Here is a 27,534-nt window from a genome sequence, read left to right on the forward strand (position 1 = left end):
AAATACAAGACTTGTGCTCTAAAAAACAAAGGAAGCTAAAAGCTGTATGAGCTTGAGAGCGTCATCTACGTCCTGATTATTTGGCGGTAAAAAGCCAACGGCAATTCAAAGTGCATTATTTGGGAGAGCCCAGCTGGGTCAGCATCAGCCTGGCCATGGGCAATGGCCAGGCCTCAACACAAGTCTAGAGCAAGGTATCAGCTCATGTGTGCCTTTGAACACAGAGATCCCTTGCCTGGCCCAGCGGGCAACAAATGGCTACAGTCAATTCCACCAGTCTCCATCCCGGGGAAATCCCCTTTGCAGCATATTCAGCACAGGGCAGCCCTGCTGCTGAGGGATGAGACTGGTCCCACCCTACCTCCGCTCCCCCTCCCACCCACCCTCATCCTCTCACGGCAGCAGGCTCAGAAGAGTGGCAGGCACTCTTTTGCACAGTCTAGAGGCGGAAGCTTTATCTGAAACCCTTCCCGAGGGAAGAGGGAGGCCTGCATGTCCACATTGATGCAGAGTAAGCCCAGCATGAGCTGGCGCTGGTACTCCTCCCACTTCATCATGACATCAGACAGGGAACGGTTGCTTCTCATCCACATAGGCAGCGCTTCACCGCAAGCTGGTGCGGAAGAAATTGGCAGGCTCTGGGGCCCTCCAAGCTCAAGGTGGTAGTAAAGCCTGAAAGGCAAACACATGCCAAGAATCAGTACGTGGGAAGACTTGAGCAGGTCACCAGACCAGAGCTCCAGAACCACAGAGCTATTTTGTTCTACCACTGACTGCATGATCTTAGTGAAAAGTCTGCATGTGTGTCCTCTTCCCCCCTCACATCTCTTGATTATTCAGACCATGAGCTCTCGTGGGTAAGAACCACCCCGTTGTACTAGGATCTGAATCACAGCTGGGACTCTCTGCCTACTACTGTAATACACAGTTTCCTGTCCTCATCCAAGCAACACAGTCTTGCCTCAGCCTCAAGCCATGGCCTACTGCAGGGAGTTCAGTTCAGAAGCACAGACACACACACACAGGCCCAAAGCACTCTGTCTTATTTGGAAACCCTCTGGTGTTTCCTGGCCACCGTAGTGCCTCCCTCACCCTTAACTAGGCCTAGATCTCGAGGCAGAAAAGGTCATTTGAATGCAAGTACCCCTTGGAAGGAACTTTCGGGGACTCTGGGCCAGCAAATGCCACACAGATAAGCACCTCCGTCTTCTACAGGGAGCATGGAATAAGCTAGCCTATTGTTTTAATTAGGCTTACATTTTCTGCTCTATTGCTATATTAACAGCTTCGTTACAGGGTCTGCCCTGTAATGGGAAGAAGGAAGTAGACCATGTGCTGAGTCTACCCCAACAGTTGATGAAGCCAAGACACCACGGACCAGATTTGCATTTTAGGTAGGGCAGTAAATCCTTCTGGTCAATTTGTGCCTTACTTGCTCTGTGCCAATGGAGTAGAGGCTGCAGAAGTCAAAGTGGAAGGGGAAATGGAGGGCTCCTGCAGAATAGTGCTGTGGAGGAAAGCAGCCATACCTGGCTGAAAGATGGCTGCCCAGTTTCTTCTTGGCTTTCTTCACAAGATAGTTGCAGATTTCAGTCATCTGCTCCCTCATCCATCTAATATCCTCAGGGATATCTGGGAGCCATTCCAGCAACCTGGGAAGAGACAGGAGACAACCATTAGTTGGGCCACACAAAAGACAGGATGGAAATAATGCCAGTTGTGCCTCCTATCAATGGTCACTCATTATTTTTAGTGACAAATGCAATAAGAGCCATTTACACTATCATTCACAGAATTAAGGGGGAGAAGCTGTGAAGGATGAGAACAGCCCAGGAACTTACTCTCTACATTTTGTGTCTGCACTTCCCATGTTTTTCATCCATTTTCAGATTTGAAGTGTTTTTCCCCAAGCCTTCCTATCACAAACTATCTCCTTCCAGAAACTTTTCATGGGGTACTTTGTATTAAGCACCAGTCTGACAGACCTGTCTTCCCAGCCCTGTAACTGTAGAGCTGGAAATGGCTGGGATTACTCTACCCCTTAGTCCAGAGGGGAACCACCTCTTGTGTGGTTCCTACTTTCATCCCTGCACTCCCAGTTCAGAAGTCTCTCTCCAGACTCCAAAATTTATCACCATTTTCTAGGGCAAGTTCCAGCACACAGCCATCTTTCTTCAAGCTGGAATTACTGGCTGTAGCTAAATGGCACGTGAAGGTAGGAAATTTTATTTTTTTTTAATATGCCTGGTAAGTGGCAGGAACTCTTTCCTCTTAGAAAGTATTCTACTCTCTGTCCAATCGTGCTCTACCAGCTACACCAAACACTTGGTTGCACTGGGAAGAAAAACACTGAGGGAAACCAGTCAAAGGCCTACCTGACAGTGAAGGAAACTGCAGACTCCAGAGGCAGCATATAGGGGACCATCATTGCTGTGGCCACACGTATGGGCAGCATGTTGGTGATACCAGTCAAGAAACTTCTTCTTTCAGCACAAGCCTCCAGAAGAGCTGAAGACAGAAGAGAACACGGCTGAATCCCCCCCGGAATGGGACTATCCCTTTCTTTGCCATACCCTGGAAGTTACCCAGCCTGACATCTCCCCTCTCCACCTTCCACTTCCTTAAGGAAGTCTTGCTCAGGGTAGTAATTCTCTGAGCACAGCTGAGACCAGCAGCTTTTTGCTTTCTCAGACTCCCAAAGGAGTGAGCATCAAGATTCCCTCTTCTCCTTACCATGCAGAACACTCAAACGAGTCACCCTTTCCCAACTCAGCCTCCACAGGGTAAACCAGAACTTTTTCTAAGAGTCCCCAGCTCCATCTAACCATCAGCGGATGCCAGTTCAATCCCCGGGTACGGCCAAGCCTAGCCACGAGCAACACCCACATCCCAATAATCCTCTGAAGTGAACCAGGCAGCACAAGAAGATTGCCTGGGCTCTCTCCCTTTGGATCATACCCTGGTTCAGTCTGGGAGGCAAGTGTTCGAAGATGTGCTCTTCAACAACAGCAAGGGCAGTATTGTCCTCTACTTGGTCCTCAGCTTCTGTTTCTTCCTCTTTTTTCTCTTCTGGGGGGGCTTCTATAGCAAGGAGAGGATGGGCAGGACTTGGACGATGAAGGAGACCTGAGAAGAGAAGTCATACTGTAAGGATGATACAAACTAGCTGCTCTGCCTTGCTTGGCCTTTAGAGTGTTAGCCCTCACTTCACCCTAACCACCCCCAGACAAACAGACATCATACCCAGCCCCTTTAACTTACATCTATTGTAATGCTTACCACAATGAGTTAGAAACCTTGCTGCTTCAAGATCATCCTCTCTTTCCCCACCAGAAATTCTAACTTTTCTCCTGTAAGTACTGCAGGGTGCTGTTTGGCAGTGTTTTGTTACTATAATCTGCCAGTCACCAATCTTGCAGGTGAGATTTCCCTCCTGCAGCCTAATCCACAAACACAGCTGTGTGACTGCTCTTATCCCAGTATGGTACACATCACAGAGCAAACAAGTGTGCTTGATCTGCTATAAATCGACACTAGGTGGCATCAAACACACACTTAACCTGCTACAACAGCTGGAGACAAAGTCCAGCAGTTGCACATAGAAGAGAGTGAAATAGTAGCATCCAACTGCCAGGCACTGGGGTTGCTGAGGGCATGCCTCCACTCTGCACTGCTGTGCCACATTAGACATACCCTACAGCTGCACATAAAATGGAGTAGGGTATCTGCAGGACATCCAAATGGCACTGGTGCCTAACAGCTGTGTTGGTGTAGCACTGAGCACGTGCTAAGTAGCTTCACACTCAGATGTGCCAAAGCCACCACTCTGGTATCAGACTGGTTAGAGTCCTTCTGCATTGCACTGGAAAGGTGTCCACTCCCACCTCTGCTTCCTGAAGTGCTAAAATAGACTTATTAATGGAAATTCCATGTTCCGATATGTGAGGCACAGCTCAATTCTGCCCTTCCACCTTTCATAGACACTGCTGGCTATCCCCAAAACCAAGCCACCAAGCCTGGTGCAGAAAAGGCAAGTCAGTGCCCTACAAACACCCAGTGTCTTACCATTCTTCTTCAGGAAGTGCAGTGCATCCCGATAGCCCTGCTTGCACATATCCCGCAGCACCTGTGGGCAGAGGAAGGCAAGAGCAAGTCATTTGGAGAGTGTCTGGCTAAGCCTAGCAAACACCCAGCTCAGTGCTGGCTTTAGAGGAATTCTCCTGACTCCTGAGCTACCCCAAGGACAAGCCTCATCCTTGCCAGCTCTTCCCAGGTTTTGAGCAGGAATGGGAGGTTTAACATGAATACACTGATATGGGAATTATGGGATAAATCAGATTGGAAGGGACATCCGGAATCCTCCCTAAGCACAGCCTTAGAGTTGCAGCCACCTCATTTCCCCATCTAGAGCTGATGCTGCTGTGAGCAGCCTTCAGCGAGTCACTCTAACAAGCAGCCCAGAATACCTCCCAACAGATGCCAGGAAGGGCCACTGCATTTGCAGACAAAGCCAGCTAAGACTAGAGAGAGGCCAGGGAAAGTCTTATCCAAGTAATATAGCACATGAATGCATGCTTATTATGCCCAAATGCCAGGGCTATCTGAGGCTGTGTTTACTCAGAAGCACGCAAAGCTGTTTGCAGTGCCACCTGCTCTACTGGCACTTTTTAGGACACAGTCACCGGCTTCAGGCTGGCAGCTCTGTCCTGACCTTAAACGTAAGAGCACATTGGTTCCAATGGCTGACACATCCTTGTTTACAAGCAAGCCTGACTTCCTGGCAAACGCCAGTCTAGAGAGCCACATACTCTGGGAATACTTTCCAAGCAACTGCTGCCACCTAAGTTCCAGATCTCCCAGTAGCAAAAGAAAATCAAGCGACCTATACGACCTTGTGCAGATGGTCAAGGTTTGCCAAGTCACTGGGTTGCTAATGTCAAGGTTAAAAAACAGACAAACAAAAAGATACAAAACTAACAGTGTCTGGAATCTTCTTCTGCTGAAGTGCACAGTATAGCCAGTGCCCACCTACTGTCCCCAAGTTCTGGTGCTGCCAGGAAACTCACCTGCGGCTCCGGAGGAAACAGGGCCTTTGAGAGGCGGTAAAGGTTGCGAAGGTTGAACTGGATGCTTGTATTGGTGACTCTCAGCTCATGCATGTTTGTGGAACTGTCCCGTGGACAGATATCACTCTCTCCTGAGAATGGAGACACAGTGATTGTGTTCTTCAGCTCATATCGGGGCAAGTTGTCAGAAATCCCTCCATCAACATATCTCTGAAATCAAGACAAATGAAGCACTCTTCAGTCTCGTAACTGATCAAGCAGCTTTTTTACTGTGTCCCTGCTCATATTTGTGCCAACAACTTGGGAAGAGAATGGAGTACATCCACCAGCACTGGAGGAGTCAAAACCAGTGACAGCACCGCGATGTTGTCTATAATATCCTTTTGTTATGTGCCTTTCTTCCTACGGTTGTGTGTTGCTCACAAGGGTTCAATGAGAAAGGCATATTCACTCGTGTGACTGCTGACTTACATCTCCTATGGGGTTTGACTGCTGTCCAATTAAGTAATACGACACACCAACCACAACCTCCAGTGCAAATTAGCACTCATCTAAGCTGCCACACTGTGACATTGTGCCATTTTTCACTTGTGTTTAAAGAAAATAAGCTCAGACACGGGTCCCCACTGGTGGACTATGAGTAAACTAAGAGTTAAACTAAGAGTAAAACCTTGTTGCTAGCAGGCTTATCAAGCAGCAATCCCAACACACGCATACACATTGGGAATCTACTTGCAGTGGTGTGATAATAGTGTACAAGGGACTTGGGTTTTGTTCCTAACAGTCTCTCTCTTATCAGAGAGTGTTCTGTACATATGTACCATAAATACATTTGCGTCACCCTTGCAGGAAGGGCAACCCCAGTAGCATGTACTCAATTCAAAGTATTCTTTGAAGTACCATAATTGCACGAGGAGTGAGCCAGACAATCCCTATCACAGGCCTTTGGCAGAACAAGCAACATGCAGCAGATAAAAAGAAGGGGACATGTTGGTCAAGTCAGAAGGGCAGGAAGTTTGAGACCTTTGCAGAGTAACAACTCACGGTCTTGTGAACCTCACTTACAGAAGATTCCTGCTGATTTTGTATCAGGGTTGATCCTGCCATTTGCTGCCTGGAACCCCTCCCTTTGGACAGGTTCAAATGCAAATCATCATCAGGAGCTACACAGCCCCATACGCAGCAGCTGTAACATCTTTCACGTAACATCTGCTAGGTGAGGAGCTGAGCTGACAGAGGCTGAACCCAGGCAGAGGATGGAAATACTGATCAGAAGAGGAGGTACTCCATTTTGCATCATGCTTTGCCTCGTCTCACAGGCAGACTGACTACTGACATTGGTTTTTTGCTGCACAATGCCTAGGAAAATGCCGGCTGCTTTGCCTGGAGGGTGCTTTGCACTTTGTTCTCTCTTGCTCTGGATGGAAGATCCGCAGACACCTCTTCAAGCAGCTTCCCTGAGCCTGGGAACAGTTCACAGGCTCTTGCGCTGAAAGCAATCAAATTCAACTATAGGAATCCAGCTCCCATCAAGGCAACAGGGTCAAGGTGGACTGCACAGTGGGTTTCTTGGGGGGCAAACTAAACTTTGGGGCTACCTCTGCTTACAGCCTACAGATTAAAGGGAGATGGCTTGTGACTATAGTTGTAGGCTACAGCAGCACTAACTCACAGCGCTGGGCATTTCATCCTCATGTCAGGCATTCACCAAACACAGTATCAAGACAGACATAGTTTGTGACTCCTGCACCACCTGGGTTTGGCAGTAAAGAAAGTAGAAGGATGGGATAGATTAAACTCAAGGAAAAGTACACCCTGTTGGAAACAGGAACACTCAGCTTGCTTACAGGATGCTTTCTAGACAACAGAGGTGCCAAAGAAATCAATTGAACCCTTGCCCCCTTTTAAAGTGGGCATCAGTTTTCCCTAAGTCCAAAGCAGCCATAGCAAACTATCATTGTCATCATCTCCCCGAAGCTGCTCCACTGAAAGCCAGACAAGGCACAAGGAGCTGGAGACGCCTGGCTGACTCCCTCTGCAAGGATGAGACCATGACAGGCTGAGTGGGAAGAGGACAGAGCAAAGCAGGCGGCACAGTGCCAGACACCCACTTTGTTTAAAAAAAGATGGAGTTGTGTTTTGGCCACTTAGCTAAGACAGCACTGGTTTTGCAGTAAGGATGCAGAAACATACGTTTCCCTGAGGGTGGCAGCATGAGTGAATGGATGCCATTAGAAAGAAGGCTTAACTAAACAGAAGGCTGACAGGCAAAACCTTCTCACCGCATGGAAGTCTAGAAATACACATGCAGACCCCACTCTCTGGGTCACCATTCCCAAGCAATGCCGATTACCGTTCCTTACTCAAGATCAGCTGCCACTTCTTTGGATTTGCCTGACCCTCCAGCGACCTAAGACTAAGGACTGTCCAATCTCCCGCACAAAGCCACAGGCTGGAGCCCCCAGCTGCCTTCAGGCATGAGCAGCAGCAACAGCTTTTGGGGACAGTTTATGGACTGGGGTCAACTCTGGGGTGCTCAGTTCCATTCCCTTATCATGTCCTCCCCCTCACAGGGCCCCTCACTCACAGCAGCTGACAACTAGCTTTTTGACCCTTGTTAGGGGTTCATCTTGCCTGTGTGCCACAGACGGTTCACAGCTAGCACATGTGTTGACAGGACAGTTATTGACCCTTCCATTTCTCACTATTTGAGAATTATTTTTTTTCCTCCTCCCACCCATCTTCATCATCCACTCCATGGGGCTACCAGAGCTCAGAGAAGCAATCACTGGAAAAAGATTAGGAGGAAGGCAGAATACGGATTTTACACCTTGCACACAATTATATTGCCTTGAAAACTGGTCCTCATACCAGGCCTGTCAGTCTGTCCTGTGGCAAATACAGTCATCGCAGCCATGCTAGGAATCATGCAGTCCAGTTTCAAAGCCTTTTCCCAGGCTCATACCCAACCTAATTTAACCTTTCCCCTCGCCAGTCCCTCTTCAGAGACACAAAGAGCCATGATTTTCTGGGGAAGAGGTAGGATTTAATTTCTTCATCTCACATATTCCCTCCCCACTTTCCCCATGAGCAATCTTGACATGAGAAGTCATCCCTCAGCGTGCCAGGGCAGCTGCACATTCCAGAAACCCTGATGCTGTACACGGTTTTGGAATTTTGAGATTTTGCCTGATTCACACTGACCTCAACTAGCCCCAAAGAGGTGTCAGGCAAGAGCCACTGTTATGCTCCCACCAGCTGTGGGACAAAAACCCTGCCTGCAGTTGTTGAGCAAACACCAAGCCATTATGATTCTGTCAGTTCGCTGAAGGGCTGAACTTTGGACATTTCTTCTCGGTCATTTCCCTGCCCAACACGCTTGCACAAGACAAAACCAGCCAAGTTGTATACTATGCAGGAGCAAAACTGACCTCACTTTTAGGACACAGGTAGAAGTGGGAGCAGATTTGATGCCGTCCTCTGACAGGCTGAGGCATCTTGGTCAGGTCACTTATGGGAAACCAGGGCACACATACATTAATAGCAGTTCTCCCTCTCCCTTTTGACTATTCAGTTTACAAACTGCCTTTTAATGTGCACATTAACCTATGTAGCACAAGGGGAGTCCAAGCTCAACTGAGGCCCTTAAGCATGACTGCAATATTCAGACACACTCCAGCTCTGCGCAGCTTCCAAATGTTTTCGTTTCTAACATGTAAATACAGAAGGGAGAAACTACTCTGGACAGCCATGGACAGGACGTTAAAGAAAGTTCTAGCAGGCAGAATAATATTATTCTCAGACAAAGGACGGGAAGAACTCCACGGAAAAGAGGTCTGGTATCAGCACCACCAGTTAAAACCTCGCAGAAAGTGTCAGGCACATGGGAGAGGAACTAAACTTATGACTTCTATCCTGGACCCAAGTTCTTTCCACACACGGAGGGTTGGAGCCTCAGTGACGGAGAGCATTGTACCAAGCAGCCAGGTGAACCATCTGCTAAGTCAGCCAGCACTTGCCCAGATTGCTATATATTACTATCATGTCAAATCCTCTAGTCTTTGGGACATCTATAGCCAACTGCAGGCAGCAGCAGAAAGAAGGCACATCCACTGTTCCAAGTTGTTCATTTGGGAATTTCTTGTGCCTCTTCAGGCTATTTGCTGCCAGCAGACAGGCAATAAGACTGCCAAAATTGAGTACCAGCATTTCTGCCTTCTTATTCATTAGTACATGATTTAATGAAGGAGCATCTTAGAGTCTTACTTACCACTCCACGCAAGGTCGGAGGTATCAGCCCACAGTAGACAGGGATAAAGGTGCTGCAGACACAGGCCTGAGGGAGAAAGAGATCCAGAATGTAAAAAGCAGACCAAAGCCTACTGAACCTGTTACTCTCCTCAGAACACCACACTGGCATGTGCTGACAGTTATACACCATTGCTAAGGACGCTTGGAGACCAAGGCGAAACAAAACTGCATGCAGTTCCTGTCTAGCCCTCTGCAAAAAGTTTCCGTTCACCTGGATCAGCTCCTCCTTGGAATTGAAGTCTGACAGTATCACGTTTTCTCCATCAGAGACCCGTGTCAGGGAAATACCCAAACGTCCTGCTGCAACTTCATGCCCATTCTCTGGCACGGTCTTGGACAGGCAGATCCGAATGATCTTCACCAGGTTGAAAGATGGGTGGAGTGGGCCCAAGAACCTCTTCCGGGCTTCTTTTGACACTCGAATAATGCTGGCACCAGCCTCACCTGCAACGAGAGAAAGAAAAATGCACCATGAAATCCTAGCAAAACCAGCCTTCTCCTTTACAAAATAAGGCACAGAAAAGCCTAATTCGCAGCTTTACTCAGAAGTTGCTCCTCACTGGCTAATATATAGCCTCTCATCTTAGGTTATTATGGACAGTGTTATAGAAGTCATGGAAGTTCACTGTCTTGGCCCTCATCGTAAAGATCTACCCTCATCTTACATATGTTTTACCAAGTCAAGGAAGCTGACAGGCATCTGGCTAAGGCCTCACACTTTTCAGTAGATCCTGTTTCACTGGCCAATACAGGGCTGGTGAAAACACAGACTAACAAAGAAAACAAGGAAGATACTTTAACAGCTTTGAGCTTACGGCTAAATCCATTTCAGAACATCTTCCACTAAAATTTTTCTAGTAAGCATCTTTTTTCTGACATGGAAAAAAGTAATCTGCCTGTAAGCAAAAGTGCCAGTAAATAGGAATGTCGGTGCTTTGTAGCTAAACGATCACAGCTCTGCTGTGAATGTCAGCCGCATCTCAGGTGAGCAAGACAGACACTGTTCCATTAGGGAATGAGTGACTTTGTGCCACCTGCAAGTGTCTTTGGTGTCCCGTCCCTTCCGTGTCCAGCTCCACAGCACTAAACTAGGCCCTGATGGCAAGCAGGAGTCACAAAGGCATGTCTGCTTTACCCTTTCACACAGCGACCCAGCTGGGTTTGGAGGAAAAGAGACATCCCATCTGCACAGAAGGGAAGGCATCTGCTAAGCCCACTATCTCATGGTCACTAGGAGCCCGATCTGGCAAGAGCATCGGGACTCTGCAGTGGGAAAGGCGGGATGGGAGAAAACAAAACAAAAACATCAACCCAAGCCAAACCCTCGGCACCCGGCATGCTGCCCTTTGCACACACTGACTGCTGCTTCCACACGCATCTCCTAGCCATGGTGACATACATTCCTCTGAGTAGCCGGCAACCACTGCACTCCCAGGGGTATCGGGAATATACACGTGGGAAGAATTAAAGAAACCAGGAGAAAAAGAGACATGCTTTCACAAATCAAGACTTCTCGCAAATCAAACTGAAGTTCAGTTCCTGGAGAAAGACTATCAGTTCAAGCCAAGTGGAAATCCTTCCATTTTGCTCTTCCACCCAGTCTTGCAATTGCAGAATGAAAGAACCCAAGTTAGACCCAAGTTAATAAATACAATGGAGGTAAGAGCAACAATATGCTCAATGCTGTATTGACACATCCCACTCTTTTGCAAGACACATGTGGTAGCAACATGTTTTCCATCAACACAGCCTGGGAATGCAATTCTGTGCTTAGGAAACCCATCAACACCAGTAGCACAAGCACACACAGAACTGGACCCTTGAACGTGACCAGCGACTCTGGGGTCAGGATTTTAGGCACTGTGAGGTAGCAACTTAACAGAAAATCCAAGTTCCCCCCTCTGAAGCAATTTTTAGCACTATAATCCCAGTCTTTTGCTCTGTCCTAGAGCAATGTTTAGCAGTCTAATTCTGATCTTACTTACTCAATTAGCAGTAAGCCATTGAGCCCAGCCTGTTCCAGATAGTAGCCACATGGTTCAACATCCTTCCCAACATGAAGGAAGTCAGCCTCAGAGAAATTACATTTTATCAGCACCATGACATTAGCACTCATAACGCTCCCTAAGACACTTTCACATCTGACAGGGGAAGGAGACACACAGAGAATCTGCAGCAGAGCCAAAAACTGAATGCATCCCAGCTGAGCACCTTGGCCACACAACCCCAGGACACTCCACTGCACAGAGTTGATGGCTCAGCTGAAAAACCCAATGGGAGGGTGGGTGGTGAGCATGCAGACATGAGGAGACACCCTGCGTGCAAAGGCCATGCTGGGGGGCAGGGGTGTCACCCAAGAGATAGTGCTTAGAAAATGATGCTTTCAGACTTGGCATCTCAGTGTGCAGGAAGATTTGATAGCAATACTGAAAACAACTGCAATTAAATAGAGCTTATGCCTGTTTGAGCTAAAATGTGAGCTGGAAGTTGCTTAAGAAAAACAAAACAGCAAAATCCCAGCTATGCCAGGAAACAGACCGAGGGGACACTTCAGTTGCAGCTGCCTGCTCTGTCACCATTTCACAGCCAAGTGAGGCGGGGGGGGGACGACAGAGAAGAACAGAGGACAAAACAAGAATTATTGCTAATTAGCAATTTCATTCTTTGAATACTTTGAGTGTTTGGGGTTTTGGGGGGTTGGTTGTTTGTTTTATACATGTGTGCATGCACGCAAGAGCTTCTGAGGTATTTCAATTTGAGGGCAGCTGTGATTCTGTTGGACTTGCTGGCTCACTTCCACCAAAGCTGGGTGCAGAACGGCTCTGTGGGAAGAGACAGGCACAGGGTGATCTGCAGCACCACCAGCTTTCCTGGAAATAGGGCTAGCTGAGAGTTCAGCCAAAGGAACCAGGTTTACACAGCTAGATCCATGACAGATGACAAGCCCTCTTGGAAATACATTTGCGAGGAGAGAGAAGAGGTGAGAGTGTTTTAATCCCATTACTACCAGAAGTGCTATTCCAGGAAAACCAGCTCAAATTCTGCTCGCAGCCTGCCAGAGGGAGCAGCTGAATGAGAGGTGGTCAAGAGAGTCCTACAAGGGTCAGCCACAAGGTGTCAATTATTACTAGGACTAGTTCAGTGCCAATACCAGTCCACAAAAAAAAGTTTCCCCTGTTTTTTGATGGATCTGGTGACTCTGGACACAGGGTCATGTGAAAAAGCTAAATTAAGTTCTTCTTCCCTACTGAGGTACGTACCAAGGGGCAGAGACAATCCCTAATAGTTGGTATTGATTGCTGGGAAAACATTTAATTCTTCTCCCACCAACCAATTAATTCAACACTTCTCCTCATACAGATTTACTAAGCCAATACTCCTCTAAAAATTATATATTAATATATGTTGAATGTTCCATTTTCATTAGAAAAGCCATATCCCCCTTCTTCCCTGTCCCCACCACCGCCCCAGTGGGTGTTGTTATACATGAGTCGGAGTACTGCAGGGCCATCGTCCTTATCTGAATTTCAGTTGGGATTATGCAAAGGAGCATCAGACAGTTGTGTCCCTTGCAAGACAAGGGAAGCCAGCTGCTCCACCTCTGCTCGTTCATCCTGTGATCCTTCTGCAGCAGCTACAAGGGGTAAGTTACTGCTACCCATGGGAAAAGACGAAGGCAGCCGCTAGTTCACATTCCATTTTCAAGCTACATCAAGCCAGCTTCACATTAGCTTACTGACATAGCAAGATCATTCTCTTGAACTGGTTTTCACCCCCACCAATCATGCTTGACTCCAAAATAACCCAGTATCTAAGTCTCTACTGCCTTGTGTTCTTGGGCACGCCTGCTCACCACAATATAGAAATATATTTTTAAAAGCCTAGAACAGGATACAGGTCACCCATTCCCAAGAGAAGCAAGAAGAGAGAAGGTAGTTCCTTTGAGCTCTCCTTGCAGTAGCTCTAAGGCCCATCACAAGCTTCAGCACTGTTTACTCAGAAGGCCCATTCCCCTGAACTACCCCTCTCTAACCCGAAAAGCATTCAAGCAGCATGTGCTATTTATAACTGTATACACACACCTCCAAGCCACAGCAGCCTGCTACTCCTCTGTCTCTGGAAAAGGAGAAGAGCTGAAGATCAATCACCCAAAACTGACGTTAGCCGAGTGGCCGGGAAGACCCTTAACCACAGCTAAGAGCTCTAAGATGAAACAGAAAGGCTACTTCAAGCCTCTGCAATGCATAAGGATAAGGACCATCATAAAGGTTAAACACCCCATGGCAGGAGGGGTAGCAAGTGGGGAAGAAAGGCCTCTTCAGACCCACATCTTCAGTGGCAGGGCTTTTGCACCAAGGGCACCATGATGCTCACCTGTTGATGTTAGACCACGCTGATATCCATTTGCCAGCCAGCAAAAGGACAGCTGACCCATAAAGTATTTCAAGTGGAAAAAAAAAAAACTCAGACACAAAACAAAAATAGGAGCAGATCAGGCTGAAGAGGGAGAGGGGCATTCTGGACATTCCACCCAGCAGCTCCTGTGACTGCAGCTCACCCATGACACTACAGCTCCCTCTGGAAGAGCTCCACATCAGCGCAAAGATCACCCTCTGCGCCAGGGACATTCCTGCTCCCTGGCTGGTGCAGCAGTAAACAGGATGCAATCTTCAAGGAAAGGCTTTCCAACAGGGATGGAGAACAGAGGATGGTACAGACAGTGGATGGATGCAGGGACAGCATCTCCTGTCCCTGATGTTAGCAGGCACACACAGAGAACTCACGCCCCAGACTGCAGATGCCACACCTCGCCTGGACTGATGGAGCAGGCAGGGAACTGTGCAGATCCCTGCTAAACCTGCTTCTCATTCAGCACCAACAAGAATTCAAATGGACTCCTTCCTACACATCAGCAACACGTGAGGCACCGCTCCTCTCTCCTCAGTCCCATTACCCAGCTAAGGCTCCAGACTGCCCAGACACACCGGTACCAAAAGCTCCCAAAGGAAGCCAGCTAGCAGAAAGAAGTACAGGTGCTTTTGACATTCCTCCAGCACCTGGAGAGCCCAATGCCTTGTTAGTGTGGGATGGCATGACCAAGCTATTTTGACTGCAAGATTTTCAGAAGAGCCATCTCCTGTGCACCATAACCAGGAACCTCATTCTGGAGCTGCTTAAGTTCTGCATAGTTATTTCTTAGAGTGACGTTTGTGCAATGCTCAGCACTGATGCTCTCTGCAAGAGTCCCCAGCTACGATCTTCACACTTTGCTTTCAACTCAGATAGCTGCTGAGCTTCACTGGAGTTCTCACATTTCCCATTGGTAGATCCCAGTCCAGACTTGAATTTAGGAATAGGATGAGTCAGAAAGAATTTACTAGCATGATCTCCCTCGAGGTTAATTTAGCTTGGTTGCCTGTCCCTTGCTATTTCAGCTGTTCCTGTACCTCACCTATGGCAGAGCTAAACACCAATCTCTAATGATGAGCACAGGTTTCGGGAGAGCTGTCCTGTGCTCTTCCTGGGCACAAATCCCCAAGCTGCTCCAGCTCAGCACACCCAGCTCCTGCACCTGCCTCTTCTCTGAATACTGAGAGTAAGCAATACGCATGCTTTTCCTGCCTGGCCTCTCCCAGGAGATGATACAGTCCTAATTATAACACAGTCCTGTCACCAGCCCCAAAACATAAAGCTGTAAACAAGAGGCACCAAAACAAAAGTTTGCAAGCTGACATCTAGAAAATAATTAACAAAGAACTTTATTGGATGCTTCCTCACAGGTAGCTCAGACCACGAGAAAGTGCCCATTCGTTCACCCCAAGGCACAGTGCATAGCAATGCGCTGGTGATCCAAGGACAACCCCAATTCTTGTGGGCACTGACCTCAGTTTCTAGAAGATTCCCCCTGCTCGGCTGGACTTCTGCTCCTCTTCCCACAGTCACGCTGAAGCAACCTGGTTTCCACTGATTGCCCCAAGAGAGCAAGAACCAGACAGACCTTCAGCTGAGCTACGCTTAACAAAGGCCGACTTGTGCTGAACGGGAACCTGACCCAAGATGTTCTCCGACCGCCTATCAGCAAGGCCAGATGGGTGTCAAAGGGGGGGCCCAAAGACAAATTCATGCCAGCAGGAAATCAAGTGAGAGCAATGTCTTATGATCTGCCTTTATAAGACATTTTCAAGCGGTAGGTGTACCCCACAGCTGATGACAGCTCTTTAGTTTCAGTGTGGAATCCTAGACAGATGTCTAAAAGCAATCAGTGTGGAAAAGCTATCTATCCCTCACTTGCCAAAAATTCGTATAATTCCCACTATTTAACACAAAGAAAAACCGTCATTTTGAAATATTTGAGGCTGGGGGATGACAGCTAGCAGTGGAGCCTTTAAAAGCACCAATTCTTTTCACATCTTCCTGTAAGCCAGTAATATTGAGAAACACCATGTACCAAAACAAGCTGTTCTTCTGGGACTTCCCTAATTTTTGTTGTTCTGAGGTGTGTGTGTGTGTATATATATTTTTTTTTTTTTTTTTTTTTAACTTTTTCACTCAATCCTTCTCTCCTACTATTTTGCTATCAGATTAGAAACAGCTCAGCTGACTTGGCTGCAGATAAGAGATACAGGAAGGAAGCTTTTCTTTTTTTGGCAACACACAGGCAGCAAGCACAACTCCCCCCATAACACACACCCGCTCAGCGTGCAGACAGCCCTACTGCTTGACCGGCTGTTCCCTGTGGCAAGGAGCCCTTCCCATCAGGGGCTGTGTCCAGGGATTTAACCCAAGCTCAACAAGCAAACGATTTTGCAAAGGAGATGTCTTAGGAAGCCTGGCCTGCTGTAAATAATGGTCTTTCTCCCCCTTTGCTCAAGAGCGAGGGGCACCGATACAGACCCTATCGGAGTAACTCTTAGGGATCCCTATCAGACTATGGTAAGCAACAGCTATTCTGACCTTATAGGTGGGGCAGTGGAAACACCGAGAGGAAGAAACAGCTTTTCAGGTAGGGCCAGCTCTGGCAGCCAGAGGCAGATGCTGAAGGAAGGGCTCAGCCCACAACACTTTCTGGCTCAGATTCTCAGTACTCAGCATTGCAAAAGTCTAGACACAAACAGTGCCAAGACACAGCCTGTGGCAGGAAGGCTAAGTAAATCCAAGTCACCTGCAACTGTTTCAGAGCCAGAAGCCTCCCTCTTATTAATGTGTTTGTCCCCAAGATGTTTACTTTTCTATTTCAAGTAAAATTTGGGGAAAAAGCAAAAGCTGTTGGTCACTTTATCTATTCAAATAAAGCCAAACCAAAAAGAGCCATTTTTCCCCTTCAAGCCAAAAGAGATGGTTATTTTGTGTGCTCTGGATACCAGTTAACAGATGAACCAGAACTATTGCCACATCCTGGATGTGGGGAGCAGATCTGCTTTTAAGTTGCTCCAGTTTCTTCCTCTTGCACAGAGCAGCTCACCAGGCAGCCCACAGTGCCTGTTGCCTGCCTGTCCACCCACTGGCATCTACAGGGTAGCACCCTCGTGCAAGCCGAAGTGCAGATGCGCAATCCATACCTCATCTCACCTTAAGGCAGGTTGCTCTGCTTTGTACAGAAGCAAAAAGGCTTTGGGAGAACGGGCACAAGATCTGCCAGGCTTGATTACGTCTCTAAGCTAAACCTTTGCACCAGACTTAATGTAGCCAAAGCCTCACCGGGCGACTGAAGTTCCGCAAGTGAGGCCTGCTTTGTTTCTGCAGCCAGGACTGGAGCATTTACTCTCGTAACATGAATCAGAAAACAGCACAGCTGCTCCTGGGAAACAATCACTAGGAAAGCCAAGAGGCAGCTCAGTTCAGGCAGGATCATTCTGTCACAACCACAACAGCAATTCCCACTAGCCTAATCTTTCTCCACTGTAATTCCCTAATACGAGGCTTAATGCTGCATTTCTGTTCATCACATTAGAGAGAAATTAAATGGTATAACAGCACATGAAAAGGAAAAGTTGCTCAGGACTGCAGGCAAGCTGTACTGAAAGCCATATCTTGTCCTCATCCATCCATCAATCCCTACCAGCGCTACAGTGCAATGCAAATTGCATGGGGTGACAAGAAAAGGGTACTCGCAGACTAAGAGAAGGTGCAGCTCGGATCCCTGCTGCTCACTGAGCCAGAGCAATGCTGGGGTTTGGGTCACTTTTTAAAAGCAAGTACTCAGCGAGAGAAAGCTAGTGGGAGAGAGAAACGGACTGAAAACATGCTGTAGTAATGCAAAACTGCCTTTTTCCGCTGTCCTGCAGAAAGGCAGAAGTGGAACCACATCTAACTCTTGCTTTATTCGTGCGAGTGAAAACCACTGACACAAAGCCTCCAGCGGTTGTTATTCTGAACAGGAACTGGTGCAGAAGGATCAAGTCTCGCCCACATGCACAATGTTACATACACACCCTCCACACTCATTTCCCAGGGTCGGTTTGCAGGATGGCACCACACACCTAGAAAAGAGCGTACTGTTTCCACTTCGCAGTGGAGGTGTCACCAGAGGTAAGATGCTTTGGAAGAAGAGAGACCAGTGCTAACGGGACAGTAGAAACCTTTGCCAGGCACCTGCATCACAGATTGATGAAGACAAAGTGGAGCGAGCAGCCATCATTTCTGTTCACAGAGACTGAAGAAATAGCTGCCATGCCAGCATCACTTCAGCTTTATCACACACTAAAGCAAGGCCCACACACAGCTTTTGGTGGCTTTCAGTCCAACACCTGCTAAATGCTCTCCTGCATTGTTCACCAGAGATGTTACCACAGACATGGATGGCTCCATCACGCAGAAAAGGGCAGCCTGTCTTCCTTCTCCCCTGCCCTTTCTCACTGTACACTTGCATGGCTGCTAGAGCACTGTCTCGCCCTGGCACAGAATGAAAGGAATACCTCTGCAGTCCTCCCCTGGCCCTCAGCCTGCATCGTGCCCAGCTCCCTCATGCTTGCACAGCTAACCAACTGCTCCAATCCATGCCAAGCACGTCCCGTGCACCTGTGAGCACACTGCTTGCTGTGTCCGCTTTGCCCTTCCATCTCACACAGGCACGTTCAGTGTCACCTTACACCCCCCGAACTTTTCCCCAGTAGCCGTGGCATGAGCACAGCCTGCTAACCAGCAAGGAAGCAAGAATGAGAAGCTTCGTTCCAAAGCAGTCCTCAGAAGACGCATGGGCATTTTGTTCTAGAAGGAATCTCATTCTGATGATGAAGCTTATTTGGAAAGCATCTTCAGTCAGACCGTGAGGCAGGTTGCATTCCTTGGGAGCCACGACACAAGAATATCTGGAGACTGACGTTATCTTCCTTCCATGGACGTCAGCAGCACTCCCCCAACCACAACCCCCCAGCATCAAGATGATTTAGGTTCTGAAAGCAGCCACGTGAACAGGACAGGAGCTGCTTGCAGAGGGTTGCGCAGACCCCTGCAAGGGAAGAGCCCCTGCTCGAGCCTTCCTGCAAGGCTGAGCAGTGCACAAGCAAGGAGAGCAGCAAGACAGATGCAGCGATGGCCACCTGAAGCTCACACGCACAGAATGAACTCTTCTGCATGCAGAAGTATGGCTAGCAGTTAAATAGTTAGTTTGTTCCCATAAAGTAGTTTTTACCAATCCCACTGTATAAGAACACTGGGCTAGATAAATCAATGTAACTCCCCCTGTGCTGACAGCCCACTCCGAAACAGGGCTTTAACTTTCTCCATGCATGACATAACCACAGCAGCCTGAATCCACACCCTGCTCCACCATACACTGGAATAACTTTCTTGCCAGGCCCAGCCCTGAATCAGCACTGTTCAATGAAGCTGGCATGAGCAGCTCCTGTAATTAACATATGTAAAGGGCTCCCCAATTCATTTACACCCTCAGATGCCACCTCCTCTACTTCAGGATGCTAAACTGGATAATCCACAGGAGTGGCAGCTCAGAGACACTGCCAAAGCCTCCAATGCTAAAATAGTATTCAATCCTTTAAATCCTAACCCAAAAGGCTTCCAAAACCAGTATCCATCCAAACTGCAGTGTATGAAGAGAAAGGTTCACTCTCTGAAGAAATCTTCCAGGCACGGCGTGGCCAAAAGCCTGGAAAACAGCTGCAGAAGACACTTCATTAAGCTTCCTGATTCCAGAGGACTTGTCAGACAGAAGCCATCACTGTAGATTTGGCCTTTGCCTGTACCAGAAAGCACAATTTCAGGTCTGGGCAAGTGCCAAAAGGCAGCACGAAGCCCTGGGTTCTACTAAAACTACCAGCTTCCACACCTGACATATCCCAAGCACCAAGAACAAAGCACACACCACCTGCCCGGACCTGCCACCACTGGGATTGCATGGAGCTTGGCTTGTTCAGAGCCTTTCAGCCAGGGAGAGTCCCTTCCTCCAGGAACACTGAGGGCAGCTCTCCCAGACACACTGTACTGCAGATCAGCACAACCCCAAGGACAGGATTGGGCCCGGTCACAAGCAGCTATTGTATCACAGGTGCCAAACTCTCTCCTCCCTTCCACCAGCCTTTGTAGCTACAACAATCTCAAGCATCTTTTCTACACTCCCAGGCTCACTAATTCCCTCCCTTCTATGTGCTCCTTGGAAGGGATTTTCTACTGCCCCAGACCCTATCACTTCCAGGACACATTCTGCCTTTTCCCAAGAACATAAACTTATTTAGGGCCTTCTACATGGAGTCATTTCCTCTACCCCTCCTTTTCACCAGCTCTTGCTCTCTCCAGTGCCTTATGCCTGCTGGACAAGGAAGACAGCCCAAGGCAAACACACATACATGGGCTCCCTCGACTCACAGATTCTTGAACGCACATCCTGACTTTCGCCTCAAGTCCCAGAACACTTAGCAGACAGAAACAGGCCGAGTATTAGAGCTAGGCAACGGAAGCATAGAAGTGCAGAGGATTCAATGGGAAAGTGGTGGCCAGTTTGGAATTCAGCTAGCAGCAGGGCTTGCCTCATGGAGAGCAAGGTGGACAGGAGTCACCCGCTCACACTGCTCCTGCGAGTAGGAGACTTCCGAGCTTTTGCAAGGGCACTGGAATTAGAAGGCTTGTCCATTTCCAGCTCCGGAAAGAAGGAATGCCAACCAAATTACCATTTCTCCAGCCCTTGCACGGTCCTCTTCAAGTACAGTACAAAGCAAGCACAGCAGAGTTGTAAATCCTCTCCAGCCAGGCCGGTGAACATTTCATCCCTGCTTCACGGAGGGCACAGAGGGAAACGCAGAGAAGCCCAGAGTGAGCAGGGGGCTGGCATCACAGTACAGTCACTCCCAAGCCCACCAGGCTAGAAGGCAGCACGGTCCTCTCACAGACGGGAAACAAACACCATCCGCTACTGGACATGCAGGCAGGGCTGCTGTAACCACTACAGCAGTAGGAGTTTGGAACTGGAAGACAGAGCAAGGAATCTGAGGAAGGTTTTTGATTTATCAGGACTAAACTTAACTTTCAAACATAATCAATAACCAGACATAGGACCCTGAAGAACACACAACAGATTCTCGTATTTTATAGGGAGGACTTGCAGGTGCCTTGAAGAGTTTTGGAGGTAAGAGGAAGAAATGAAACAGCCTGGACGTGCTACAAGTTCAAGAGGGATGCTGAAATTATGGGTCAGGAGAATGACCACGCAAAGACCACTTGTGCTGTTGCCACTGACACTGCACAGCTGCTGCTGCAGCTGACGGAGCAAAGCTGGGCACCAAGCTGCTCTGCACGCCTACTGTCTATGTCAGCTGACAAAAGGACAAACACATGCATTGCTATGACTATGTTTTTTGCTAGAAGTGGCTGCTTGGCTTCCCTTGCACTCATCAAATGAGATGCCTGCACGAGCACCTTTCCCCATGGGAACCTCCTTATTAGAGCCAGGCAGAGAGCAGGAACAAGTTCGTTCCTTCCCAGCAAAAGGTATTGCAGGGTGCTCCGGCTGCTTGGCTGCCAGCTTACTCATCTGGACACCCGAGCCTGCAGCCCTGTGACTGCTGATGGCACTAATCCAGGCACAGCAGCTTCTCCACCAAGCCAGTGAACATTTCCGACTATGTCAGCACAGAACATCCCCCCACCCACCTCTATTTTCCGCCAGAGAAAGAAGCAGCAGCTTTACTGCTTCCAGGGAGCGCCAGGAGGTTCCCCATGAATTACATCCACATCTCCGTGTATGTATGTAGGGGTGCCTATCCTTCCACTGACTGGGCTGGGGCTGCTGAGCTCAACAGCTTTTTTCCCCAGCTAGGGCCTTTGCAGGAGATAAAAAAGACAATCTCCTGTGCAGGGAGGGACTCAGGTTTTGAGAAGCCACAGATGCTACGAAGCTTTCCTTCGTGAACCTGAGGAGATCTATAAACCTCTTCACACAGCCACACAAGGCAGCATCACATATGCTTCCCCTAGGATAAGCTTCACGATTCACACTTTGGCCAGCATAAACTGGCATTGCTCTGTGGACTCCATAGAGACTAAGCTGATTTATTTCCCTCTCTCAATCTGGGATTTGGTGTCAGGCTCCACACACACACAGAGAAAATAACCTCTGTGACCAGTCCTTAAGCCTTTGCATGCACATAAATGTTGTGCTCCTGAAATTTGATTAAGATGCTGCTATAGTTCATTATCTGAATTTCAAAGGGTAAAAGAGGGTTTGTTTGCTTGGGTTTTTTTCTTCCTGCTACCCCATGGAAAAAGTCTTTACAGTTCAGCGGCATATTTTTTAGTAGTCACATGGTGACAGCTGACAAGCAAACCTGAATGTCAAATAACTGTTACCTCATCTCAGGTCGAGCCTGAGAGAGTCCTGGCTAAGATACTAGTTTAAAAAAAATATAAAAATCCTGTAAACAACCCAGGAATTGCTCTGCAAAGAACACCCCAAACACTGCTCAATCTAGCAGATATATGCCCCTCTTCCCATATTCTTAGTACTAGAAGCATCCCCTCAGCTTGCTTTATCATTTTCTGCTGACATTTTCATGCTTTAGGAGAACAGCTAACTCGCACAGACGGGGGTTTGACAGTCAGCTTTGCCTCTGATAGCAGAACCCACCTCTTCCCCCAAAAAAAGAAGCAATTCAGCAGTTCCAGCCCACCCTCATCTGAGAGCTGTATAGGACAATATTCACATGCTACACAGACAATTGAGATGCTGTTGGTTAACTATGAGTCACAAGCCCAGGCCAGGACCTTAGCATCAGCTCAAAAGCAAGCTTTTCAGTGATTACAGGTTCACATCCCATCACTCATCCAGGCTGCTATGCTTCTGAAGCAGCACACCAAATCCCATACAGCTCACCGGAGTGAGATGATTCAAGACCGTTAACAAAAATACATCCCCTACTCTGTATTAAAGGCTTAAGAATCCGACAGTGGCTGCATTTTAGCATTACTTGCGACTGAAAAAAGGACAGTCTCATCACATCACGTAAGCCAGTTTTACTCATCAAGGCCCAGTGACTTAACGATTTATTCAGACAGGTAAGCATCCCCAGAGCTCCAAGCCTAGAGCTTGTGAAAGTTGCAGGATTTGAGGTATGCATAAGGAGGAGACCGCAAAGCCAGCACAAAAGGACTTCAGTTGCTTGGCATATAAAGGTGCATTTCCTGGTGTGCTGGACTCCAAAAGCCCCAAGAGAAGACACAGGCATGACAGAAGGCCATTTCCCAGAAAACCCTCAGGACAAGAAGTGATTCATGCTACAACATTGCAGCATGCACAATCAAGTACCTTGTGAACACGGGAGGCTTTGCCCGATGTACCTTGATAGCCACACAGATTATTCTAGTGGAAAAATAGCAATGCTTTTTCATGCCAGTGGACAGAAAAGCCTCAAAGCTGGAGAGAGGACTTCGGATGTGGGACAGTACCGCTGTTGTAGCCCTGGAGCATAAATCCAAGATCCCTACAACTTAATGATAAAGTGCTTAACAGGAGCTAGGCAAGGTCATATCAGACCATAAGTACCTCCTGGCCTCTTATTTAGAAATAAGGTCCTCTGCCTAGCTAATATGGATGCCCAATGTTGTTCTATTTGGTATTCTCAAAAGCGCCTTTGAAGTGCACAGTGAACTCTCAAGGCTGCAGATCATTTGGCCAGGGTTTCCAGTTCAGTGTTAGCCCACAGCAAAGCCTTACTGCCATAAACAAATGATGACAGCGTGGTCTTAATTCAGAGAGAAGGCAGAATCAGCTCAGAGGCAAGATGAACAGATGCAAAGGCCAGAAGGAAAAAGCTAGAAAAGAAACCTCTAAGTGGGGTCTTCCACTCTGACATCCAGGAAAATTTCTGTTCTCTCTGATCAGGGTCTCAAAGGATTGGAATCAAAGAAACACCCCAAAGGAAGAGGTTTTTCCACTCCTCCCCAGGAAGTATTTATCTTTGCACAGTAGAGTCTCATTGAGTTCAGGGCCAAGTACAGATGCATGAAGGCACTAACCTTACCTACACACAGCCAAATAAGCAAGGCTTCTGAAAAATTCCCCTCTGCTTGTCATCCATCAAGAGACACTATATGGCATTCCAATTTGATGGACAGGGCAACAGACAGTGCAAGGCAGCAGTTGCCATAAGCGTCAAAGCCCACAGGCTATTACACCTACTCTCAGACAGAAACCAGCTGCACGGCAAACACAGATCCTCGGGATCCTGCAAGAGCCTGTACTAGGATGAACTGCTCTCCTAGTACAGGCTGCAGCTGTATCTTCTGCCCCGTCCCCTTCTTCCCTATGATTTCATTCTAACCCCTGAACCTCAGCCTGGAATCTGCACTGTCAGGAGGGTTTACGACAGGGACAAAGTGCAGCGATACCATGCCCCAACCAAGCACCCCATTTGCTTTTATTTTTGGGAGTCAGCTCTGTTGCCTTAGAGCTGCTCTCTACGCAAGATATGTGCCAGCCACACAGGCAGAGCGAAAAGAAAACTATCTCCAGAGAAGTCAAATTTAAGACAGAATTTGAATACCCAAGATCCAAGGCTTGGCTGGCTTTAAACAGCATGGTTTGCCCTCTTTCAGGAGGGAGGGGAATGCCGCCTATAAGGTGGCCCCTAACTCAGTCCTCTTTATCATGCCTTCCTTCGTACCTCATCGAGAGTGGGAAAAACTATTTAATCCTGATTCACCGAAAGCTCTCTACCAGGCTGAGTAACTCCCTGAGGGCAACGCCTAGTGCACTGTGGAAGCTCTGGACATATAAATAGCAAGAACAAGGTAGACATGATAACAGACTTGCTCAGCACTATAATGGCATCTAAGCAAGGCAAAGGATTTGGACACTACCCCCAGCCTGTCTCATGTTCGTGCCACACCTCTGAGTAGCACAGCGACTATCTAAGTTAGGGAACTAATTGGGCAGCCACCTCTTCAACAGAAGCAACTGCAAGTAAAGCAACCAAGTCCCTGGCAGCTATCAGCAAATGGATCCCTGCAGGAGAAGGGATTAGAGGAAGCTTTTTCCCTTGTCCATGATAAAAGCTGGCACCATGGCATGACTACAGCCTTTGAGATCCCAGACTGAAGTTTGAACAGCTGCTAAGAGCTTCCCATCAAGCTCCAGAAGCAACAGCTACACTTCATTGGGCATTTCTGTAAACAAAATACTAAGGAGGGGGAACTTCAAACCTAACTACACAGAGAAAGCTAACTTTTGCTGCATGAAGGCTACATCTCAAAACTTTACCTGTCCCCAAAGAACAGGGAGTGCTGTGGAAAGACAGCTGTGGTCAAGGTGAGAGGAGTTCAAGCAGTAAACAGCTCTGGTTTCACTTGGCTCCAGGAAAGGCTCGTAATTCTCTGAGGCTAAATAGATATCCCTGATTCTCTCACACTACATTCCCCTTTCAAGTTTAAGAATCTTTTCTGCATTTGTTCTTCTCAAAATAAAAGAAAAGCTTCCAAGTACAGACTCTAGCACATGTTTGTTGACTTCTTCCCCATATGCAAACCAGCTGAACTTCAAAACAGCAAAAAACCAGGAGGCACCACACACCGCTCTCTCCAGCTGTTCCCCAGACATGCCCTAAGCAGGGACAGACTACATTGTGTGCCTGCTTCAGAGATAACTTTTTCAGGTTTCTTCTGTAACTTGAAAACAGAGATAATACCTAACTAAAGTGGCGAGGGCAAGAAAATCCCCCGGTGCCCTACACCCCCAGGAATAACCCGCTTCCAGAAATAAAGATGCTAAGAAAGACTAACGAGAGATTTCCTAGTTACTCGGAGACGCTGTTCAGCTCTAATCCGTACATACAACACGCTGCTTGACATCTCCATCTCCAGCTGCTTCACCTCCCGTTCGCAGCCACCGAGAGCGGGTGCCCCCACGGCGAGAGGCCGGCTCCTCTCCTCACCAACAACCCCACCGGGCCTACGTCCAAGCAAGCCAAACCCAAGAACCGAGCCCTCACGACTCCGTGTCGCTATGGTCGGGGGTCAAAACCAGGAGAGCCCTGCGCTGACTCCCCACTGTCAGGCACCCTCATGGCGCCGGGCCCCTCTGCGGGCACCTACTCGCACCCACCCACCCTCCACCCCGCGGGGCCCAGGTGCCCGTTTTGGACCCGTGCTTCACCGCCTCACCGGGCTGAGGGGCCTCCGACACCCCCTTGGCCCTCAGCTTGAGGCCCGCAGCCACCCGCGAGGGACCAGGGCGGTGAATACTGAGGTAAAGGCCTTAAAAACAAAGCGCCGCGCGCATTTAGGAAGACCGAGGAGGAAGGTGGAGCGCTATTTCCACCCCCGACGCTGCTGGAATTAAAAAATGAGTAACGACGAAGGGAAGACTCGAAGGCGCGCTCGGCCACGGCAACCGGCCGGCCTCGCGGTGACAGCGCCGGCACCTCAGCCCGCCCGCCCCGCGCTTACCGAGACAGGCGCCGCTGACGAGGGCGGTGGCGGTGAGCGCCCCGGCTGAGGCGCCATAGACCTTCCTGGCGTTGGCGACGAGGAAGGGGGCATGTTCCTGCAGGCAGCTGGCTACCCCGATGTGGTAGACCCCCAGGAAGCCGCAGCCGGCGAAGGAGATATTCCAGGTGGAGTCCAGGGGGAACATGGCCTCTGCGCCCCGCTGAAGGCGGGGGGGGGGGGGGTGGAAGAAGGAGCCGCGACGGGGAGGGGAAGCCGCGGGGTTCCTCTCACACCACACCGCCCCAGGCGGGCGGGACGGAGGACGGGGACGCTGCTGCCGGAGGACGGTATCGCTCGCACGGCAGGGTTTGCCGCTGGGTTACCGGCGGCAGCCGCCGAGCTTATATGAGGCGGCCCGGCCCTCGGGCCCGCCCTCGGCCTGCGGAGGGGCCGAGCTGAGGGGCGGCGGCATGGCCGCCGCCCCTCAGCTCGGCCCCTCCGCAGGCCCCGGTCTTGGGCGGGAAGCACCCGGCTCCTCCTTCCAACCCTTCCTCCGGTGACCCCCCTCTCTCAGCCCGGGGAGACCGGCCCCCCCTGGGCATTGCGGTTCTTCGCCGCCCGTTGAACCGCGGCAGCCGTAGCAGCGAGTCTCAGCCAGTTCCTTCGAGGAGAAGGGGCGAAGAAGAGGGTTCCTGCTCCTCGCAGCACCCCAAAGCTTGCTGTGTACCAGGGCAGCAGCCTGTCTTCCCCCTCAAAAAACATGCTGTTTCTTGGAGGCCTCTGCTCCAAGGTCGTGGAGTTTCCTGCAAGTGCAGCCCGTTGTTCTTCAGGAGACGGGCGAGAAATATGGGAGGAAGGGAAAAGCTTTCCTCTTTCATTCTTTTCCTTCTTTCAGCTGAGGAGCCAGAGGGAGGCAAGGCTCAGCACAGCCACAGCGCAAGAACAGCGAGAAAGGCAACCCCTCTCTCTTTACAGCTTTCTCTGCCTCTAAACTCACCGAAAGACACAGTTGCTTACCTCTGCTAACCTTCTTTTAACAGTTTTCTCTACATGCCTCTAAGCTCACCAAAACGCTTACCTTTGGCCAGGGCAACTGCAATTTTCAGTAGTGCTTCTGCACAAGCTCTTAGCGCAGGCAAGCCCATGGCATATCAGCTCCCCACAGAGCAGCACTGGGTGAGAGGCCAGTGCTATTAGGAGATCAAAATAGATTTCAGAAGCTGGAAAGATCCCCTTGTCATAAACAATACAGACTATAGTCATTCAAACAATTAGACAAGCGTGA

General features: G+C 48.9%; 1 protein-coding gene across 1 annotated transcript; it reads right to left on the reverse strand.

Annotated features, from left to right (window-relative positions):
• Positions 1-405: 405 nt before the first annotated feature.
• PNPLA2 (patatin like phospholipase domain containing 2) lies at positions 406-26,516 on the reverse strand. The gene is made up of 9 exons (XM_059825743.1): positions 26,268-26,516; positions 9,589-9,821; positions 9,337-9,402; positions 5,067-5,276; positions 4,066-4,126; positions 2,959-3,126; positions 2,376-2,508; positions 1,530-1,652; positions 406-672 (listed from the first exon to the last, which is right to left on the reverse strand). The coding sequence occupies exons 1-9, from the start codon at positions 26,452-26,454 to the stop codon at positions 408-410; spliced, it is 1,446 nt and encodes a 481-aa protein (XP_059681726.1). The 5' UTR covers positions 26,455-26,516; the 3' UTR covers positions 406-407.
• Positions 26,517-27,534: the final 1,018 nt, after the last annotated feature.

The sequence above is a fragment of the Gavia stellata genome, chromosome 17, assembly GCF_030936135.1.
Source record: "Gavia stellata isolate bGavSte3 chromosome 17, bGavSte3.hap2, whole genome shotgun sequence".
Lineage (NCBI taxonomy): Eukaryota > Metazoa > Chordata > Aves > Gaviiformes > Gaviidae > Gavia > Gavia stellata.